The sequence below is a fragment of the Kuraishia capsulata genome, genomic scaffold (assembly GCF_000576695.1).
Source record: "Kuraishia capsulata CBS 1993 genomic scaffold, Kuraishia_capsulata_scaffold_5, whole genome shotgun sequence".
Taxonomy (NCBI): domain Eukaryota; kingdom Fungi; phylum Ascomycota; class Pichiomycetes; order Pichiales; family Pichiaceae; genus Kuraishia; species Kuraishia capsulata.
The window spans coordinates 632,693-652,918 of NW_019172954.1; the positions used below are offsets into that span (position 1 = coordinate 632,693).

The 20,226-nt window shown below is 46.3% G+C and overlaps 13 protein-coding genes across 13 annotated transcripts; 6 read left to right on the forward strand and 7 right to left on the reverse strand.

The window, feature by feature from the left end:
• Positions 1-22: 22 nt before the first annotated feature.
• KUCA_T00004311001 (uncharacterized protein) lies at positions 23-1,561 on the reverse strand (the record flags this gene model as incomplete). The annotated part of the gene is made up of 1 exon (XM_022601033.1): positions 23-1,561. One exon carries the CDS (start codon positions 1,559-1,561, stop codon positions 23-25), a length of 1,539 nt encoding a protein of 512 aa, XP_022460319.1.
• A 1,157-nt stretch (positions 1,562-2,718) lies between these two features.
• Positions 2,719-5,610, forward strand: KUCA_T00004312001 (uncharacterized protein; the record flags this gene model as incomplete). The annotated part of the gene is made up of 1 exon (XM_022601034.1): positions 2,719-5,610. One exon carries the CDS (start codon positions 2,719-2,721, stop codon positions 5,608-5,610), a length of 2,892 nt encoding a protein of 963 aa, XP_022460320.1.
• A 392-nt stretch (positions 5,611-6,002) lies between these two features.
• On the forward strand, positions 6,003-7,298 carry KUCA_T00004313001 (uncharacterized protein; the record flags this gene model as incomplete). Its single annotated transcript, XM_022601035.1, has 1 exon — positions 6,003-7,298. One exon carries the CDS (start codon positions 6,003-6,005, stop codon positions 7,296-7,298), a length of 1,296 nt encoding a protein of 431 aa, XP_022460321.1.
• Positions 7,299-7,671: 373 nt separating this feature from the next.
• KUCA_T00004314001 (uncharacterized protein) lies at positions 7,672-10,038 on the forward strand (the record flags this gene model as incomplete). Its single annotated transcript, XM_022601036.1, has 1 exon — positions 7,672-10,038. The coding sequence occupies one exon, from the start codon at positions 7,672-7,674 to the stop codon at positions 10,036-10,038; it is 2,367 nt and encodes a 788-aa protein (XP_022460322.1).
• A 219-nt stretch (positions 10,039-10,257) lies between these two features.
• On the forward strand, positions 10,258-10,881 carry KUCA_T00004315001 (uncharacterized protein; the record flags this gene model as incomplete). Its single annotated transcript, XM_022601037.1, has 2 exons — positions 10,258-10,510; positions 10,565-10,881. The coding sequence occupies 2 exons, from the start codon at positions 10,258-10,260 to the stop codon at positions 10,879-10,881; spliced, it is 570 nt and encodes a 189-aa protein (XP_022460323.1).
• Positions 10,882-11,064: 183 nt separating this feature from the next.
• On the forward strand, positions 11,065-12,009 carry KUCA_T00004316001 (uncharacterized protein; the record flags this gene model as incomplete). The annotated part of the gene is made up of 1 exon (XM_022601038.1): positions 11,065-12,009. The coding sequence occupies one exon, from the start codon at positions 11,065-11,067 to the stop codon at positions 12,007-12,009; it is 945 nt and encodes a 314-aa protein (XP_022460324.1).
• Positions 12,010-12,083: 74 nt separating this feature from the next.
• Positions 12,084-12,776, reverse strand: KUCA_T00004317001 (uncharacterized protein; the record flags this gene model as incomplete). Its single annotated transcript, XM_022601039.1, has 1 exon — positions 12,084-12,776. One exon carries the CDS (start codon positions 12,774-12,776, stop codon positions 12,084-12,086), a length of 693 nt encoding a protein of 230 aa, XP_022460325.1.
• Positions 12,777-13,086: 310 nt separating this feature from the next.
• On the reverse strand, positions 13,087-14,289 carry KUCA_T00004318001 (uncharacterized protein; the record flags this gene model as incomplete). The annotated part of the gene is made up of 1 exon (XM_022601040.1): positions 13,087-14,289. The coding sequence occupies one exon, from the start codon at positions 14,287-14,289 to the stop codon at positions 13,087-13,089; it is 1,203 nt and encodes a 400-aa protein (XP_022460326.1).
• A 259-nt stretch (positions 14,290-14,548) lies between these two features.
• Positions 14,549-15,817, reverse strand: KUCA_T00004319001 (uncharacterized protein; the record flags this gene model as incomplete). Its single annotated transcript, XM_022601042.1, has 1 exon — positions 14,549-15,817. One exon carries the CDS (start codon positions 15,815-15,817, stop codon positions 14,549-14,551), a length of 1,269 nt encoding a protein of 422 aa, XP_022460327.1.
• Positions 15,818-16,052: 235 nt separating this feature from the next.
• KUCA_T00004320001 (uncharacterized protein) lies at positions 16,053-16,346 on the forward strand (the record flags this gene model as incomplete). Its single annotated transcript, XM_022601043.1, has 2 exons — positions 16,053-16,089; positions 16,150-16,346. The coding sequence occupies 2 exons, from the start codon at positions 16,053-16,055 to the stop codon at positions 16,344-16,346; spliced, it is 234 nt and encodes a 77-aa protein (XP_022460328.1).
• A 1,017-nt stretch (positions 16,347-17,363) lies between these two features.
• Positions 17,364-18,075, reverse strand: KUCA_T00004321001 (uncharacterized protein; the record flags this gene model as incomplete). Its single annotated transcript, XM_022601044.1, has 2 exons — positions 17,364-17,476; positions 17,562-18,075. The coding sequence occupies 2 exons, from the start codon at positions 18,073-18,075 to the stop codon at positions 17,364-17,366; spliced, it is 627 nt and encodes a 208-aa protein (XP_022460329.1).
• Positions 18,076-18,351: 276 nt separating this feature from the next.
• On the reverse strand, positions 18,352-18,869 carry KUCA_T00004322001 (uncharacterized protein; the record flags this gene model as incomplete). Its single annotated transcript, XM_022601045.1, has 2 exons — positions 18,352-18,638; positions 18,839-18,869. 2 exons carry the CDS (start codon positions 18,867-18,869, stop codon positions 18,352-18,354), a joined length of 318 nt encoding a protein of 105 aa, XP_022460330.1.
• Positions 18,870-19,271: 402 nt separating this feature from the next.
• On the reverse strand, positions 19,272-20,039 carry KUCA_T00004323001 (uncharacterized protein; the record flags this gene model as incomplete). The annotated part of the gene is made up of 1 exon (XM_022601046.1): positions 19,272-20,039. One exon carries the CDS (start codon positions 20,037-20,039, stop codon positions 19,272-19,274), a length of 768 nt encoding a protein of 255 aa, XP_022460331.1.
• Positions 20,040-20,226: the final 187 nt, after the last annotated feature.

Below are 20,226 nucleotides of genomic sequence, written 5' to 3' on the forward strand. Positions count from 1 at the left end.
TCGACGCACTCAAAGTGACCTATTATCTATCCAAAAGGCCCCAGTAACGTTTGAGATCGTGGGCGCGCCATGACATGGACCATCCAGTCCTCTTTTCAATCGCATACAAAAGATCCACAATGATCTTGTGCTCGGAGGGATGACTCAAAAGAGTCCCAGCAACATACAGAGGCTGAAGCGAGTTGATGAGACAACCGTGGTGATCGTTTGTAAGGGAAATGCCCACAATCTGCTTTGCATGCCAGATCAAAGGTCTGGTGAGGATTCCAGAATCGGAAACATCAACCCGAGGTCGGTTCGACATTAGCAAAATTGCCGATGTGTGGAAAAGCTGATTCCCAGAGATCGCAGGTGAAACACAATAGAGGATTTTCGGAAAAGGAACCTCGTTACTTGGGTTTTGAAATTCAACTGGGCGCATCTCTCCCGGCCGCTCGTCCCACCAAAGAGACAGTTCATTAAATAATCGTAGCCACTCCGATTCAAACTCTTTAGGCTCCAACGATGGCGCAAAAATGAGGTTCAGCACACGCGACATCAAAAACACACTGTAGTTGGCAAAGTTATCGCAGGCCTCGTTCCAAGTAACATTTTTATGGAATAAAGAACGCGCATCGTACACTGAACTTCCTGCTGGCAACCACCTTTCGCAAGGTATTACCGTCCGCATTCTCCCAGCAATGGCGAAACTTATGTCCATTCGGGCGAAGCACCAAAATACGGCGCTTTTGAGTTCTCCGGAAAAGCCGTTTACTTCGGCTGTCTTGAACAGCTCGGCACAGCCTTCTAGATGTTTTCTCCAGGCAGGACTTGGACTATTCGAAGCCATCATCTCAAAACAACAAAGTATGACACAACTCGACACAATATCCATAGACGGAACCTGCTTCACCTTGGGCAACAGATGGGTGAGACATTGCTCGTAGAGCCGAAAAGTGCGCTCCTTTGCGGAAGTATCAAACTTTTCCTGTTGTCGACTAGCGATTGTAAGAATCGAATACAGTAGAGCCCTCTCTTTAACCATAAGAGGCAAGCGTGACGTAAACTGGTTGCGGTGGTCAAACATGTCCAGCCAGGGTGCAACCTCCGAGATGTACCTGTTCAAGAGTCTGATTTTCTCGTCTTGAGGCAAATCGGGCGGTGGAGGCTCCGTGACAAAATTGTCAAGCGAGTGAGTCACTTCCAGCGCCTCAGCCTCCAGATAGAAAGGCTCCAATGGGTTTGTTGTGAATGCGTTCAGAAACATATAGTCTCGAAACACGTTGTGGAGCACATCATAGTCGTCGTAGTTGTATTCGCCATGTACAGGCGATGTAGAAGCAACCTCCGAGCCCACAGAACCAGCAACTTCAGAGTGAACTGTGGATGGAGTTTTTGCATTTTCAGGTGATCCATTGGACTTTTTAACGGAATCCCCAGTGTTGATCCTGATCACATCTCCTTTCAAGGGCCATTGGCACGTCTCCCCCTTTTTCGAGCAGCTGGTGCACACAGGTCGCAATTCATCGCACTTTTTGTGCCTCCTTCTGCAGTTACGGCACCCTGTTCTGACTCTCTGCATCAAAATTGCTTGGCTGGTGCTGTTGTGAAGTAACGACGACGAATTTGTTCTCTCCGCTTCATTTTGCGGGGGTTCGATGACTAGGCGTGTTTTAATTGATTTACATTCACGTGATAAAATTTTTTCTGGTAGGAGCACGGCAATAACATGGTGTAGACCAATCAGGTGATGGAAAATAGAACGACTAGTGCTATGAGTTAGAATTGGTAGCTGCGTGACCAGAACTCAGAGTTTGGTATCTCTACTTCGTGCAGCTGGATGTTACAGATTGGACTACGTGAATGGATGGACCGCCAACCCAAACGGCAGCTTCGTTCGTCCACTCCATTGCTGTGCGGCGGGCTATCAGCTCCTGCACACAACTAAGCCCAGAAACAGGTTCCCGGGGCCGGCGCGGACCTAATGCCCATAAGTGTCGCATATGTAAGCACTTGGCAGCCAAGAGAACCTTGACGTTTGAACCTCTTGGTATATGATAAGCAGGGCCAGCTCAACAGACGAACATCTAAATATGTTTCAAAATCTAAATGCCTAAATCATTAAACGCCACGTGCCGAAAAGTGATCCCCGAGATCTCGTCTACACTGCTTGCGTCTGGAGGCTACGAGCACTAACCCTTCTTGTAAGCTCACATTCCAGGGGACTTATCCCTTTCAGCTCTTCGTTTATCTCATTTGTAATATCTTTCTTAGACCTCAGACAGCCTTGCTCTTGTTTCTTTACGCCGAATTTATTCCGGAATCATCATCATCTTTTTTCTTTTCACCAACTCTTTCCCCAAAAGAGTGACCTCATTTTTAGCCAATACACGCCACCCTGGGCTTCCCCTTGTTCGAAACGAGAAAGGACACAAAATTTTATCCCCTTGTGGCAACAAGAAACCGAAGCCACTCGCCGCATTTCGTTGTTGATTCGGCTCAAAAGACGCGCGTTCAATAACACTGGCTTGCTATCACGCTCCCAGTATTCCCCTCGTGTTCCGCCATTTTTCGCCCGCCATCGGCTTTGTTCCCACGTTTTCCATCTGTTTCCCACCGGAGAAGTTCACAACTCCGAGGTGCTGAAAAGCCCTGAAGATCCAAACTTTGCAGCCTGTTGCTCTGCTGTATTCTGATTAGCCGTGCTGTGCACCTGTGATCTCCGTATCGCTTTGCAACATGTCCGAAATTTTGGACGCAACCGTCCAGCCGATTCCGAAGAAGTCCGCAACTATCAAGACCGACAAGCCGCGTCCACACGCATGTCCCATCTGTACGCGAGGGTTTGCACGTTTGGAGCATTTGAAAAGACACGAGCGTTCGCATACTCATGAGAAACCATTTCAATGTGCTGCTTGCGGCCGTTGCTTCGCCAGACGCGATCTGGTACTAAGACACCAACAGAAACTACACACATCGCTACCGACGATTACAAAGAACAAGACCACCCGCAAAGTGGCTACTGATACCATCCAAACCCCAGAAGATGCCAACGAGCATATCAACATAGTGCGGAACAATACCGCTGTCAAGCTTCCACTGCCTGAAGATGGAGCAAGTCCCGTGACTTCTGGCAGTGCCAGCGATGGAATGGGCTCAAGCATTTTCGACCCGAAAAGAGAGGGAGATGCTAATTCACCGCTTGGACATTTGCCGGATTTCACACCGGAAAGCCTGTTCTCTGCGACCCCACAGACACACAACCACCAAGACACCTTTAGAGACCACCGCCATGCTTCCTTCAGCGCAGCCACTTCACAGTCATACGTCGGATTTGAAAACGGTTTCGATCAGACCTCTTCTGGGCCCAATCAGGTGACGTTTGCGTCGCCACAGCTTACCCCACGTGATCATCTTGCGGATGCGGCTGATCCTGGCTATGATGTGTCTGATTTGCTGGGAGATCTCTCAAATAAGAGACCGCGCGATTTCTTCGATGCAAACCCAACTTCTCCGATCACGGACGATTGGCTTGCCGAGTTCATCAATGCTCCAATAGACCACGAATTCCCAACGGTGTCGTCCCACATTGGTTTCGTGGACACCCCACCCGCGACAGCAGACACCGGATTAGGTTCTGCGTCCGCCACAGCCAATTTGTCGGCTTCTGCAGCATCTCCTCACCAACGGTCTACTCCAAGTAGCTCAGCAGGGGTGGGTAGTCCACAGATTGCAGACCTTGGGTCTTTTTTCCGTACGCGGCAGCTCGATCTTTTCAAACAAATCAATCACAACACGGATTCTCAACGGTTCACCCATGAAATGCGCGAATACGTGATTACCACGTACAAGCTGAAGCCTTCGCAGTTCCCAAACCTTGAAGATTTGAACAGATATCTGTCTTTGTACGAGTTTGAGTTCACGAAGTATTTTCCATTTGTGCATTTGGGCTCGCTGTCTCAGTCATCTGATCACATTGCGCTGCTTCTATCTATGGCATCTATAGGTGCCCTCTATTCGTTCCATGCGCGCAATTCGTCGATTCTTTTCAACTTTTCACGGTTTTTAATCCATAACTACATGGAGAAGAAGATGGGCGAGCGCTTCTTTACCGACGTTCCTCTTTACATCACACAGTCATTGCTTCTTCATATGTTTCTTGGAATGTTTCACAATGACGTTGAGGTTACTGCTTTGACTCCGCGCCAGCTCAATTCGCTCGTTTCACTCGTCAAAACGACAAACTTGACTCAACCCTTCGAGAACTTCGTTCCGACACCTGCGGTCAATCTCAAAGATCCAAACTCGGTGACGCAGTGTTTCGAGTATTTCATCACTGCCCAGTCCCGTATTCGCACAGTTCATTGTCTATACTATCTTGGAATTCTCTGTTCCTGTATCATTGGACAGCCAATCGCGCTATCGGCTGATGACATGAACTGCGGTGTTCCATGCAAGAATGAAAACCTTTGGCTTGCCAAAAGCCCAGAAGATTGGGCTGCGTGCATTGAAGACTCTAGCCTCAAGGTGACTTCCAAATTTGAATTATGCGAGCTCGCAAATGGGTCCAAATCGTCTTTCCGCGAATCATGGCGCGATTTACAAAACCATCTCCATAAGAACGACTCTGAGCTTGGGCTTAAGTGCATGTTCTCGCTGCTAATGTCTGTCAACGGTGAGATATACAACGATAGAACGAGCATTGGCAATATGGACCAGCGTGAGAGTGTCCGTGCAATGAAGTGGCGGATGATCTCGCGTCCCAAGATCGAGTCTCTTATCAAGTCCTGGGAGAGTCTTTATGTGCGTAACGACGGTGTTTTAGTGCCTACGGGAAACAACTTGCACCTAATTAACCAGACCCCTTATCTCAAACTGATTCTTCCTCTTTTATCGTTTGCAAAGATCCGCAAGTGTCTCGGTGTAACGCCAATTCTTGCCAAGGTATGGAAGCGAGACTGGACTGGACTCAACTATGAGGTGAAATCTTTGGAAAGTGATCCAGAGGCATTGCGCGATGGTTCGAACTACTCTCTTGCCATCGTAAACCTTTGGATTGAGATCATTTCAATCACTAAGGACGCCGAAAAAACCTCGGTACGCACTCCGATCTTCTTCCTCACGTGTATCTTCACCTCGATCTTGATCATCTCGGAATACCTTTATTTAACCGAGAAGTGGGCCGAAAACTATCTTGAGAACTATCGCACAAGAGGAACGGCCCAATCAAGCCTCACACCAGCAGACCGCGTCTTGTGGCTTAGAACAGAGACGATCCTCAAAAAGGTTGAGAAGAGCCTTCTTCCAAAAGGTTCAAACAACACGTCTTACGCAGAGTTTTTGCGGATTCAGGCCAACGGGGCGCTTGATGTTGATTCGCTGGATGACGAAATCGCAGCGCTTGCTCTCAATCCAAACGGTGACGTCGACCTTAAACCGATCGCCGAAATAGTTGCTTCTGGAAGGCTTTCTACGAAGTCGCTCTCATTGGGAGTGCGGATTCTAGCAGATGCCCCTGTTTGGCCGGTAGCTTTAGTCTTTGCCGAGGCCCTCAAGGCACGAGCGACACACATTCACCACGGCCATGCCAATGGTGTTTCACCACCATTTACGAACACCAAAATGACCTGAATCATCCTGTCAATATCCGACCGCGTGCCATTCAATCATCATCTACATTTGCTATACTTTTCTGGCCATGACCAAAATACGGGCACTTGTATCGATCATATTCATTATCCAAAAGCCAATGACCTTTTTTTGTATTATGTCCTTTTCTTGCTAGTTTTTTTTTGTGTATAAAATAGGATTTTATTACGAATTAAATGTACATGAAGAGTGAGAAGCAGCCTATGTGCGAGATTGTACATAAGAGTGGGAAGCACACGACAATTAGCATTTGCACGAAAACAGTTGAAACTTTTTATCTCTAATCTATAGCACTTGCATCTTTTCTCTCTCCCCCAACAACTTCCACCATTCTGTCTATAATTCGAACGAGAGTTATTGTGAGAAGCCTGAGGATGGCACCCGTGAGAGAGATGGGCACTGAAGCTCCCACCAAGCTAGCGGGCCCAGAGCTTTATGAGAAGCTAGGAAGGCCCCACAAGATCGTGGCTCCGATGGTTGACCAGTCCGAGCTTGCGTGGAGAATACTTTCGAGACGCTATGGTGCAGATCTGGCATATACGCCGATGTATCATGCCCGGTTGTTTGCCACAGAACAACACTACAGAGATGCTAACTTTGGCCCGCTTGATGGAGATGCTGCCTGCGATAGGCCATTGGTTGTGCAGTTCTGTGCCAACGATCCAGAATATTTGCTTCAGGCTGCAAAGTTTGTTGAGAACCGTTGTGATGCAGTGGACTTAAATCTTGGATGTCCCCAGGGAATTGCCCGAAAGGGCCATTATGGCTCTTTTCTAATGGAGGACTGGGACCTGGTGAGGTCACTCATAGCGAAGTTACATGCCGAACTGGCGATTCCAGTCACTGCCAAAATAAGGGTCTACGATGACTGGGAACGGAGTCTTGAATATGCGAGAATAGTTCTGGACGCCGGTGCCCAGTTTATCACGATTCATGGTCGTACTCGTGAGATGAAGGGCCAGAAAACAGGCATTGCTGATTGGAAATTACTGAAATACTTGCGTGACAACCTTCCAAAGGACCAGGTATTCTTTGCAAACGGAAATATCTTATATCCGGAGGATATCGGACGGTGTATTGATCAGGTAGGCTGCGACGGAGTGATGTCTGCAGAGGGCAATTTGCATAATCCCGGAGTTTTTTGGACTGAGACTGATGAAAAAGATAAGCAGTTTCCTCGGATAGACAAAATTTCACGTGAGTATTTTGAGATCCTCAAAACCACGCCTGGGGAGGCTTCACGAGTGGCTTTCAAGTCCCACATGTTCAAGATGTTACGGAACTTCTTGCCCCATCATACGGATATCCGCGACAAGCTCGCCAGAGTGACCAAACATCACACACTTGATCAGATAGAAACAGAAATCATTGAAGAGATCGAGAGAACTGTCGAAAAAGTGTGTGAAGAGTCGAAGGACGTGGTGGTGACAGGTGAAGTCGAAGAGTGGGGCGGGGCCTACAAGCAGATCCCCTACTGGAGATGCCAGCCATACTTCAGGCGCGTCGATGGGAAATCTGGCCAACAGGTGGTCTCCAATTTGATCCAAGATAGAAAACGCAAGGCTGAAAACATAGATGCCGAGCAGCCAGACCCCGAGGCCCCCAAAGCCGCACGTCTGGAAGAACCGGGGTATCGTGCCGCAACCGATTCGGCAAAAACCGCCGCTTAGCCGACACGGCTGGCGATAAGCAGAACCCATTCCCTATATATAACAGATTGATAGGCCTCAATACAGTGACAACAACACTCGTTCTTCTCCAATATCATCAGTTAGAACCTGAGACAAAACACCGGAAAACCCGAATTCTCACCACTTGTACGGCTTTCCCGTTTTTACTGACAAATAAGCAATCAGGAGCAATTGTGAGGTCATCCGAGTCATCCATAATCGGTCCATAGATCCCATAGTTGCCGATAGAAGCCCTAGCCGCCCCAAGTTCCGGCCCAGCTGTAGGTTATACGTCAATTTCCCGAGAAGGGTCCTCGAACTTTCTTTTTACCGCTTACATCCGATCAGGGCCGAATATCTTTAAAGACCAAACATGGCGTCTTCAGAAGAAACCCCTCTGATTCCACCAGGAACAGATGCCGTGGAATTGTCGGAATCGATGGAGTTGAGACTTTACAAGCAATCGCGTTCAGTCGCCGCTTGGAAAAGGTTCTGTGCCTTTGCATTTTTTGGGCTTCTGTTCATTCTGGGGTTCAACCTGGTGTTTCTGCCGCGAACGTCTCTCAGCCGTGATCTCAGGCGAATCCACGGTGACAGACTTACCGCTTTCGATGTGCAAAAGACGTTTTTGGAAACGTTGGAGCAGGAGAACAATGCCAGAGAGATCCTAAAGAGATATACCTCTGAAAATCACATTGTTGGTGAAGGTTACGGATTGGTGGAGTATACCAAGGCAAAGTTCGAAGAGTACGGAATCAAGACCCATGTTGAAACCTTCTATGTTTGGCTCAACAGACCCGTGGCCAACCACTTGAAATTGCTTGATTCAGATGGAAACCTGGAATATCAAGCCAGTCTAAAAGAGGACGTTTTAGAGGAAGACGAGACCACTGGTGACAAGAACAGTGTTCCTGCCTTCCACGCCTATTCAGCCAATGGCAACGTCACGGCCAAATTCGTGTATGCTCATTTTGGCCGAGTGGAGGATTTTAAAGCCTTGAAGGAGGCTGATGTTTCGCTCGAGGGAAAGATCGTTATAATGAGATATGGTGCGATTGTGCGTGGCCTCAAGGTCAAGTTGGCCCAGAGATATGGGGCTGTTGGTGTGGTTCTGTACACCGACCCATACGATGATGGCGAAATCAGGGTGAAAAACGGCTACAAGGCATACCCAGATGGACCCGCAAGAAATCCCAGCTCCATTGAAAGAGGTTCGGTGATTTACTTCAGCGATATTCCCGGTGATCCTACCACGCCTGGCTGGGGCTCCACCAAAAATGCCAAACGCGTTTCTCCTCAAGACTCGATGCCAAAGATTCCTTCTCTGCCATGTAGCTACAATGACATTAAGCCTATTCTGGCTAAGTTGAACGGAAAGGGCCCAAACCTGGGATGGGCTGGTGACGTTGACGAGTTTGACTACTGTGCTGGAACCTCCGATGTTGATCTCAACCTTTACAACGAACAGGACTATCAAATCAGGCCCATCTACAATGTAATGGGTGAGATCAAGGGGATAATGCCTGATGAAGAGATAATTGTCGGAAACCATAGAGATGCGTTCATTGTTGGTGGGGCTGGTGATCCCAACTCGGGCTCTGTGGCTCTAATTGAAACTGCCCGTGGACTTGGAGCTTTGTTGAAGAAGGGTTGGAAACCACTGAGAACCATCAAGTTGGCCTCCTGGGATGGAGAGGAATATGGAATGCTTGGTTCCACTGAGTACGGCGAGAAATATGCCAGGCATTTGCAGGACCACACGTTGGCCTACATCAACCTTGATGTGGGAGTGGCTGGGTCTGCATTTGCTTTCAAGAGTAATCCAATGTTCATGGAGTTGGGCCACAAGGTTGCCAAAGAGATCCCTTTCCGCAACAAGGTGGATTCAGGATATTCACTGTTTGACTACTGGTCTGAACAGAATAATGCTACCGTCAACACCCTTGGAGCCGGTACTGATTACGTTGTTTTCCAGGAACACCTGGGAATTCCCTCGATGACCATGGAGTTTCGCGAAGATGGAGTTACCGACCCGGTGTATCACTACCACTCCAATTTCGACTCATTTCACTGGATGGACAAGTTCTGTGATCCAACATGGGAGCTGCATTCGACCATGGCCCAGTTCTTTGGATTACTGCTTATTTCTGTGACCGAACAGGAGGTTTCAGTGTTGGATGTGAAAACATACGCTGAGCAGATCTCCAAGTACTATTACGATATGATTGCAACCATTCCAAAGTCTTGGGTCGATTACCTATTGCTATTTGATGCTGAGGACGGGCAGACTCCGGCCTATATGAAAAATACCATCAAACAGCTACAAATGGCCCATGGAGCTCCCAGACTCAAGGATCTTATGGCCCTGGTTGAGTCTAATATCAAAGGTCTCATTGAGCATGCAACGATTTACCAAAGCTACAAAGAAGACCTGCAGGACAAAATCACCGAAGATTACCCTTGGTTCAGGCTGTTCCACAAGGTCAAGATCGCTGTCCAGATAAAAGTGGCCAATTTGAAACTTCTGAAACTGGACCGTCTGTTGCTATTCAAAGATGGTTTGAAAAATAGAGTTTGGATGAAACATGTCATCATTGCGCCTTCCAGAGAGAAGGGCTATGACGGAGACATCCTCCCAGGTCTCCACGAGGCCCAGATCGATGGGGACTTCGACGAATTCGTGCGCTGGTTGGTCATCATTGGCGACAAGATAAAGCTCGTCGGTGACAAACTGAAATAAAGATTTTTAGTGTTTTATACCTCTAATGATATGTATAGATTAGACCAGTCTATCTTCTGCCCTGTAGACTTCTGTCATTTTTCAGCAGGGTGAATGACCCCAGAGACTGCCAATTTTCAAGCGGGCCATCGGTTCCTCGGGCGTGCTCCAGAACTTCGGCAGTTTGAAGCATTTCCAAGCTCTTCTTTCGAACAAGAATCCTATTCAATTATACCAGAAATGTTTACCAAATCTTCTTTGTCTAAAATTGCATCAGTCCGTGGATTTGCATCGTCTGCCCAGGCTTTTGAGAAGCAAGTCTTTTTTGACGTCAAGGTCGGTGATAAGACCTTGCCCAGAATAGTATTCAAGCTCTTCGACGAAACCGTCCCAAAGACGGCAGAGAACTTCCGTGCTCTGTGTACTGGAGAGAAAGGCTACGGCTACAAAGACTCTATTTTCCACAGAGTCATTCCGCAATTCATGCTTCAAGGTGAGTAAACAATACGATCCGTTAACCCCAAGTCCAGCTTACTAACTTCACCAGGTGGTGACATCACCCACTTCAACGGATTCGGAGGCAAGTCTATCTACGGAGACCGCTTTCCAGATGAAAACTTCAAGCTTAAGCACGATCGCCCATTCTTGCTGTCCATGGCAAATGCCGGCCCTAACACCAACGGCTCGCAGTTCTTCATCACAACCGTTGTGACCAACTGGTTGGACGGTGCTCATGTGGTCTTCGGAGAGGTGATTGAGGGTCAAGATACTGTTAAGGCTATTGAAGCGCTTGGAAGTTCTTCTGGTAAGCCAGCTCAGGAGATCAAGATTGTTGAGTCCGGTGAGTTGGTCCAGGAGGAGTAAGGTGGTACACCCAGTTCAATGATTTAACTCAATGAATTTACTCCAGCGTGATTCTGTCTCTGATAACTTGTTTGTGTCTGTATATACGTTTATATGCGGCTCTTTTTGAGTCATATTTTGAAACTTCACCCGTAAATTATTAGGAGTATCTGGAGCGTTTTCGGTGCGTCTGCCATTTTGAACATGGTTCAGAGATATGAAAAATATATGCGGCCTCCATCTAATCTTTTATTCAGCAAGATAGACTATTTTGACTGTGTGAACAAGGTCAAATCTTTGAAAGATCTACCAAGATTTCCAAATTTACAGCAAATTTATCTAGAACTTATGTATGGTCTGGATAAGAAGAGAAAATACGAGGGAAATGGCCCCATTGGTGACTCCAAGAACCCCAGAATCGTTAGATCGGAAGCAGAAACACAAGTTGGTGTCTCACAGGCTTCAGACGACGACGATGAATTCCAATTGTTCCCAGGGATCAAGTCTCAGCTACCAAAAGTGAGTCCCGAAAAGTTGGTATCATCAGCGGACAAACAACTCGAAGAAGTTCAAAGCAAGAAGGATGAGCTTGATGATCCAGAGATCGAAGATGACGAGGAAGGCAGGTTTGTGAAAACCGCCTCGTCTATTCCAATTCCGGGCACATCGATAGTGCTAGAGACTGAAGAAGATATTGCAAAATGGATAGCAGAAAGAAGGAAAAATTGGCCCACCAATAAGCGAACCCAAGAGAAGATGAGTACGCAGACCCCAGTGACTGCGAAGAGGCAGGAAAGAGTGCCGAAGATATGTCGTTTTTTTGCACAGACGGGCAAGTGTAAGAATGGCCAAAATTGCAAAATGTTACACGAGAGACGGGAAAATGCATCCAATCATTCAAGCACCATTAGGCCCTTGAAAAACTACAAGCTGGGAGACGTCAATGGCATCACCATTCAGATCCCCCTAAGATACGCTCCCTCAGCAAATACAGGCAAGTCATTGCACAATCTATTGGCAGAAAATGAGATTCTACGAGACCAGAATGGTACTGTTTTGAAGGTCATAGAGAAGTTGGTGAACTCCGGGGTGGTCACGAAGGACTGGGAAAGCCTCACTAAGAACCTGAGGCTCAAAGAGAAGAGGTAGAGACTGTAAGATATCTGTTACGAGCGTGAAAGAAATGTCAATTTTTTGAACGCATAATTGATTGTTGAAATACTTCACTCAGGGTTGAAAAAACGCTTGATAGAGTTGACTGCGATACTGCTGAGAAGTGCTATGGCAACCATTGTCTGTGAATCACTCGTGGATTTGTCTTCGCCAGGACTCGCTTCTTCATTGGATGGTTTTCTCCTTTTGGAATTCCCAATTTCGTCCGCTGCTGCCTCTTCATTGACATCACTCATGCCCTTTCTCTTCCTCACCAGTGACGGAACTTTAGCATGCACCTTTTCTCCATCTTCTTTGAATCTGATCAACCTCTCTCTAACCACTCTTGAAGAGGGTTTTTTTGATGAGTTTGCCCTCAGGATACGCCTATGAGTTGGTTGTCTCAAAGCTGGTCTTTTGATTGGAACTTTAGCAGAATTGCCCGGTGTCTCTTTGCTTGATTCTGGCTCGGTGATGCGGTCATCAGCCAGAGTGGACGAAACCTCATGATTGTCTTTTACATTAACACCAGCTGCTTTGATTACCTTCTCTTCATCTGATTTGGCGCTTGCGGTATCAATCTCAACTTCATCCGCAGTTTGACTTCTAGTGACATCGCTTTCGTCCTCAATGAGTTCGGTATCCTCTCCCCCATCTGGAGAAGTCCCCACAAAAATCTCTCGAAGTTGACTTGATATATCGCTGATTTCCTCGGAATCTTTTTCCTCAGGCAATTTTTGGAATGGTTCTTCCTCTTTTGGCATGTTGAGCAAATGATCTTGAGACCAGAGTATGGTGTTCAAGGAGATCAGAGATAAGTTGCATGACGGGACATCATATACTCACATCTGATCCGAATTACGACTATACAAAAATGTGATACATCACTACATGAATATAATGATATAAAATTCCAACCAAACGACTATACGTAAAAAAAGAGCAGAATTGAAAGCACACGAGCTCACGGGTATCAACGACCAAACCCCAAACCAGCAACCAAAAAAACCAAAATAAGAGGGAAAGGAATTTCAAGAAAACCTTAGAAACAGAAATCTCATACAGCGTGGCATATCAAAGATCTAAAGATTGGCCAATAGCTGCCAAAACGGTTACCGTTGCAACGGACCCAATCATAGCACCTATAGCACCAGCCTTGAGCGATTGCGACCACGAACTTTCTGGGGTCTGTTCAAACTTTGGAAGCTTCTTCGCAGGCATTGAAATCTCTTCCTCTTCAATAACATCGAATTTCCGCTTAGTCGAAGAGAGCACTGCAGCTTTGTCATCCGAATCCTCCTGGCATTCGTTGCATTCACATGTATAGAAATGCCAATCAGACTCTGATTCTTCCTTGAGGAAAGAAGAATCGCTGCCCGAATCGCCGTCAGAGTTACTGTCAGAGTTTTGGTCCTGCTCATAGTCCACAACTCCAGCAACGATCTCTTCCCAAAGTCTGAGTTTCAATGCGTCAGAAGAGGTGGGTTCATCCGAACAGCAACCGCAATCATCAGATTCTTCAGAACTGTTGTCATCCGAGTTGGAGTAGAAGCTCCCCTCACCGTGGTCGTCATCTTCAACCAAGACACAAACCTCAGCATTCTCTTCAATAAGTGGTCTGGTGGCGTCAGAAAAATCTGCGCCATCGGATTCCGAAGACAGACTGAGTTCTTCGTTGTCATCAGAATCTCCTTCATCTTCCCGGATCTCCAACTGGGTTGAGTCTGTATTGTTGGAGTCTACGGTTTCAAAAACTTCTCCGCCCTCTTCGAACTCGTCAAAGCCTTCATCAAATGCCTGTCTGATATCGGCCTGGCGCACACTCCTTTCACCATCACCAATGCAAGCGGCCCTGTCCAAATAAACAAGATAAAGCTTTTGCTTGTGATCGCTGACAACCATCAGCTGAATTTTTGTGTGCCTGAACACGTCAATCTGCTTATCGGAGTCAAGCTTGCCTTTACTGGTAACGATCAAACCTATGACAACTCCATCCTTCAACGCTATACGCTCATGAGATCTAAGATGAAAGGTTTTGTCACCATACGAAAGCACTGTGCCATGCATAGAGTGATCCTTCACGTACCAGCAGCCGTCTTCGCTGAAGATGGTGCAATGCAGCGCACTCAAAGTAGCATCGGCAAACAGTCCGTTATGGGCGCTCTCCTCGCGCCCAGCCTTTCCAGTTAAAGAGGCCCTTCCAATAACAATGGAAGTCTCTGCCGTGGAATCGAAGCTCCTAATGGGAAACTTCTGTCTCCGGTCAACGCAGAGCATGTTGTACACAGCGGGGTAAGAACGTGTAAGTTTAAAGGGTCAAGGCTGGGAGGATCTCACTTTGGTATACGTTTCAATCGGCAGGAAATCCAAAATAGCCTGTTGAATTGATAGCAATATCAAGTACAAAGGCTTTGGTCTTGTTGTAACAAAAAATGATTAGAAAGAGAGTGGCAATAGCAGAGAAGCCCCTGAGATGTCAAACGCGGTTGCGGCATTCTGAGTGAGGCGACATATTCGTTGGTACACACCATAATATTTACTCGCTCGTCTGCGAGCTAGACCTTAGAGCTCTGACCAAATCAGCAAAGTGAATAGGCCGTTTCAGACTGACAAAATCTGGATCTCCTGATGTGTCCAGCAGGGGAAATCCTTTGAGACAATTCGGATATTGTCTTTCGCCCTGTGTAGCCAGGATCAGTTTTGGCCGGCCAAATTTGGCCATTTCATGGGTGATATCTTCTGGCTGTTCACACATTGATTTTGTGAGGTTGACGAGTCTCGGCTTGTAATCTTCTGGGGAAAGGAGGAATATAGAGACTGGATCTGGCGTTGAATCCTCGCGCTCGTTTGAAGGCACGGCAGCCAAATCTCCCGAAGCCTCAGTCTCAAGCGTAGAACTCTCGACGCTCAAATCCACCGGAATAGTTTTGCTTCCATCAAGTTTAGCAATAATGGCCTTCCGGGGGAGATTGGTTCCAGGCTGGGATACCCCATACAAAGATTGCAGCTCGGCAGTTATCAACTCTGCCAATGTCTCCATATTATCGTCCCAAACACCTGTCTTCTTCACATAGAGGTACAGACTTTCTGTGCTTCCCATACAAATAAGCCAAGAAGCAAGCTTGGATGCTTCGGTTAGCATCTGAATCGTTTCAGCAGCGACATGAGTGTTCAACCCAGCACTCCATTCTGCCCTCTGGGCCATCACCTTCTTGATCTCTTTCTGAGAAGGCAGTTGTATTTTTTTGTCTGCACTTAAAAAAGGCTGGGGAATTTCTGGGGGAGGCTTTTTGACAAACTGGGCCATTTCCAGGATCACTGCAACCGAGTCTGGAAGATTAACAGAACGAACTGCTCCCAAGATGGCCACATTATCCTTTGGACTGCTTTGGGGAAAGACATAACTCTCTATCCATGCTATCCAGGCGCCAAAAACCCGCAAACCTCTCAGAATGCCTATAAACATATCCACAATGCCGTACTCAATCAAAAATCCAACCACAAGAGTGTACGCCGAATCTCTAAGTAGGACGCTCCTCCCCCAGTACCTGAGAACTGTCCCATAAACGTCATGAAAAAAAGAGAGACAGATTCTGAGCAAATGGAACCGTAAGATATTCCACGTACTCGATGGATCGAATGCTTCCAAGTTTGTACCCGGTAAAAACAACGCGTTTGTGCTGAATCCTTTGTAGCTGACGTCCTGACCCCACATACTAGGCAGTATGAAGCGGCTTTCCACGCCGTTGAGAGGGATTTGAGCAGTTGAAGCTGATACCTCTTCCATTCTGTTTTGATCTGACATGTGTGAAGAATTATACGAAATAAAACCGAATTTAGTCAAGAATCAACAAAATTTCCTTGTTTCAACTCAAAGAATGTGGTAGTGCAAAAGAGTTCAGAAGGCCCAAAAGCCTTGAGCCGCTCCGATGAGTTTTTTTAATTAGCAACTGGTAGTGGTGAAGCCAGTTTGCGGGCCAGTTGGATAATTTGTCATTCCATTCCTTTCTCGTATCTGTCACATTAAACGGTTACTGGCTATGGATCCATGTAAACCGCAGGCTTGTGCCATTCAAGGTGAGTCTTGGTTTGAGGTGGACGGAGTTCATTTGATGCTTGCTACTAACACACATGCAGACTGTCTTAAGAAGGCAAACTACGACGAGTCGAAGTGCACTAAGGTTATAGACCAGCTGTACCTTTGTTGCACCAAATTTTATGCTGAGAACGGAGAGGAGGTGAGGTCTCCGTGTTGTCCAACCCCCAAACTGCTGAAATTTAAAATAGAGCAGCGGAAGAAGGAAGGTGACTTGGACGCCAGGCTTCTGCGATGAATGCGCGAGATGAAAACTTGAAACCAAAGTAACAATCAGTTGGTGTTCCGCTGAAACACAGGCCGACAAGCCTTCTACGAGTCATGATATTACGTGGGTGGAAAGAAGATCTTGAGAACACATGACCCGATCCAAATGGACAACTCGCTTTTGGACAGACTTCTGACCAAATTGCAGCAAATTATATGACAGAAATTGTATTCCACGAATTGTCACTTTTAAGTTAAGAAATGTAGGTTTAAGACCGCGTAGCTCCAAAACAGAGGTATGGAGCACGACATCTGAGGCCGGAACAAACAAGAGATCTCTCGATCTCCCATTAATCTAAGGCTTACCCGAGCACGAAATCATAAATGATGATTACGTATCTGAAAAAACGTAACCCGTGACTCTAATGGGCGCCTAGTAAAAAGACATTGTATTTAGAAGAAGAGAACATGGGTTGAAAGGTTGGAAGCCAGCAGGAAAATTTTATAGTCATAATGAATTTGGCAGCGCACGTAAAAAATGACTCCAGCATAAAACCTGCTGTTGATAAGTGTATTGGATTTTGGGGTATTTTTTCTCAATAATTGGCGTGAAACTTTGGGAAATTGTATTTATGATGCGTATATATGGATCTGTGTAACATGGCTTTGTTTTGGTCCTGGGGAGCAGAGTTGTGCTGCGTTTTGCAACCGCCGCACACGTGAAGCCAGTAGCGATGCTGAAATGACAGTTTTTGGGCTGGTAACAACGAATTTCCGACCACAATTGTCGTGATACAACCATAATGACAAGAGAGGAAAGCCCTCTCTATCCATTTCAGTTTTGAGCACGATGGTGCAATCTAGAGCACCAGATTGGCGTCTGGTGCAAGCAAAGAAAGCGTTGATTCGGCAAGCACCTTCAAGAATCCTGGATTTTTTTTCAGTCAGAAGCAATTACCTTGCGTAATTTAGTTTTCTGATTCAACCTTCCCTCTTGTCATACTCATGGATATCAGGGAATTGGGCTTTCAAGGCTGCTTAATGTTAGTTACTGCCACTCGAAAACCGACAAAAAGACATACTTACTCGAATCATCACTGACCCAAAGTGTCTGGGGAACCACTGCCAATGCATTATCTCCCTTTACGTGGTTTTCAAAGTCTGCAACAGCATCGTCTATGGACACTTCGTGACCCCGGGTTAGTATGAGCTAGTGAAAAATGGGCAAAAAGTGGATAGAACATACCTGGTTGGATGTCATTCTCAATCAATTGCTCTCTCAGAAGAGCAATGTGCAATCCCATCTTCATCTCGCGTTGCAGCATCTTCTTACGCTCAGAGAGCGTCTGCAGATTCCTCTGGCGATTCTGTTGCTGGAAGTTCAACTGTAAGCTCCTCAGATTTTTTTGGTACTTTCTTGTCAACTCGTCCATCTGCTTGTCGGCTTCTCTAGCAGCAAATATGTGATCAAAAAGCAGACATGTGACCGCAATCAGCGAAATACTCATGGTGATGTCTTTAAACCTGAGAATTCGGTTAGTGGATTCGTAGTGATCAGAATGGCTGGTAGATGGTTGGTAAGCACTAGATGAGCCATACTGCTCAGAAGTGATCTCTGGTTTCGTACTAGTGGCATCATTGCGTAATTCATCAAGCGTCTTGGGTGGATTGGAAAGACTCCCAAAGTATGTGGGAGGCTTCTGGGACGAGAGCAAGCGAGAGTGTAGCATTCGTCTCACGGAGCATACATTTGGTCTCATTATATGTGAAATCATGATCACCACCAGATTACAATCACAATGCAGGCTCAAAACTCAAAATGCCTCCGACCTTGGCCGAGATCAAACGAGCTATTCAAGAGCTTCAACTGGTGGTACAGGGAGGTAGCCTCATTTAATGGATATGCGCACTACTTTTGGTGGCTCCGGTTTTGTTGGACTTGGAGCTCGATAAAACTCAACAGAGATGGCAGAACTACTCCAGAATAACCCACTATTGTCAAAATCTTTATTAAACTATGAGAAATGGTAAAGGGCTTAGTGACGTCTAGACTCTTGGATGATCTTGTTCATCTCCTCAACCTTGGCCTTGGCTCTCAAGTGAGTTCCCAATCTCTTCTTGGCCAGCTTCTTGGCACGCTTCTCACCAGCATTTCTGATCAACTCAATGACACGTCTCTCGTATGGAGCCAAACCGGACACTTCACGGACAATGTCTCTGACGAAGGCGGTTCTCTTGGACAAAGCACCCTTTCTGTACGAGATTTTTGGGGCAACCTCCTTAGCGGTCACTTTGTGACCCTTGTTAACACCAGCGGCGATACCTATTGGGATGTTAGTAACTATTCATGTGGCAGTGAGAGTGCATCTTGATAAAGGGAGAAGGGTTGTAGTGGTTGGGGGTTGGTATTCTCCATATCGTATCCAGACCTATTCGAATAAGTCCAGCGACAATATCTTGATCGGGATAAACAGCAGATAAAATGAGCCAGATAACCACTTAGAACTCATCCTCATGCATCACTGTCTTCAACCTCAAAGCGTTGTTGTATCATCTATCATATTTCTTGAGTCTTTCGTCTCTGCTTTCAATGTTCGACCAATCCGTAACAACGTTGCTCCCCAAATAAACTATTCACCCGGACTTCACAATGGACACCTTATACTATCAAATCTAACATACCAGACTTAACCATTTTTGTATATGTGTGTAGTGTACGTTTGAATGTAAAGTATGAAGTTGTGAATTTTCAACTTCTACAACTTGAGAAGATTTGAACGAGGGTGTGTACCGGCTCAACAAGGTTCCGGATTGGGAAATTTTGTTTGTGACTGCTTTTTTCCCGCTGCCTCTTGAGCAGAAACTTCGTGCACTAATTATTTGACAGAAACTTTGCGGCGTTCAATTGAAATATATACACTACCCTATATTATATAAGGGCACACCAAACGCTTATTTACACCCTCACCTTGGAGAAATCATAGCCATATTCCTGCAACCGGTTTACTACGTCCTGAACACTCGTGTTCTTGACAGTATGGCCAAATTTTGCAAAACTCAAATTCGTTGAGTTCTTCTTGGCCAAGGGAAACAGCTCCTTAAGTAGCTTTCTCTTACCAACCTTGAGTTTAGCTGGTTCTCCACCAATCAAAACCTTGAAATAAACTCTCTCCTCCTCATCCTTGCTGAGCTGCTCGATTTTTGCCTCTTTAGCTTCCTTCCTCATGATAGTGGCCTGCCTCGACAGTATGTCAAACTTCAGTCTCCAACCCAGTGGACCCAACTCTTTGACTCTGGCAGATTTGTCCTTCAAAAGATAATTGTCAAGGCCACCTTCCTTAGTGATAGTGCTGAGAACACGCGTAGATACCGTCAATGGAATCAGCTTTTCCAGGCTCTCGGACCAGAGCTTCTTTTTCTGGATGTTCACCCTCCACGTCCTACTGCTCTTGTTTCCAAACTCGGAATATTGCTTACCGAAGTTGATCACCTGGCCTCCGAGCAAAGCTTTGTTGGCTTTCTTGAAGGTGGTATATTCACCATACTTGTAGTCAGGATATTTGGGCAACTCTTTGGGCACGAAGACGGTGTGTGGTTTTACGTCGCCCTCTTTGTATTCTGGCCTTTTGGCAACTCTCCTGGTAACGACTGCCTTGTATGATCTGGCTGCAGAACTCGAAGAGCTCGAGAACAGCCTTCTGAGAATAATGGGCGATTCCAACATGATCGATACGGAGTGTGGAGTGTGGACTGAAGGAGGTAGCTTGATCTCGTTCAGCTAGGAATTTGTCGAAGTTAGAATTGAATTTGGCAAAAGTAGTGCAAGAACAAAAATACCGACTTAGGCAATCACCTTCAACAGGAACAAATGCTAACCATTTTTATAAAACAATATCTAATACCATCTAAAT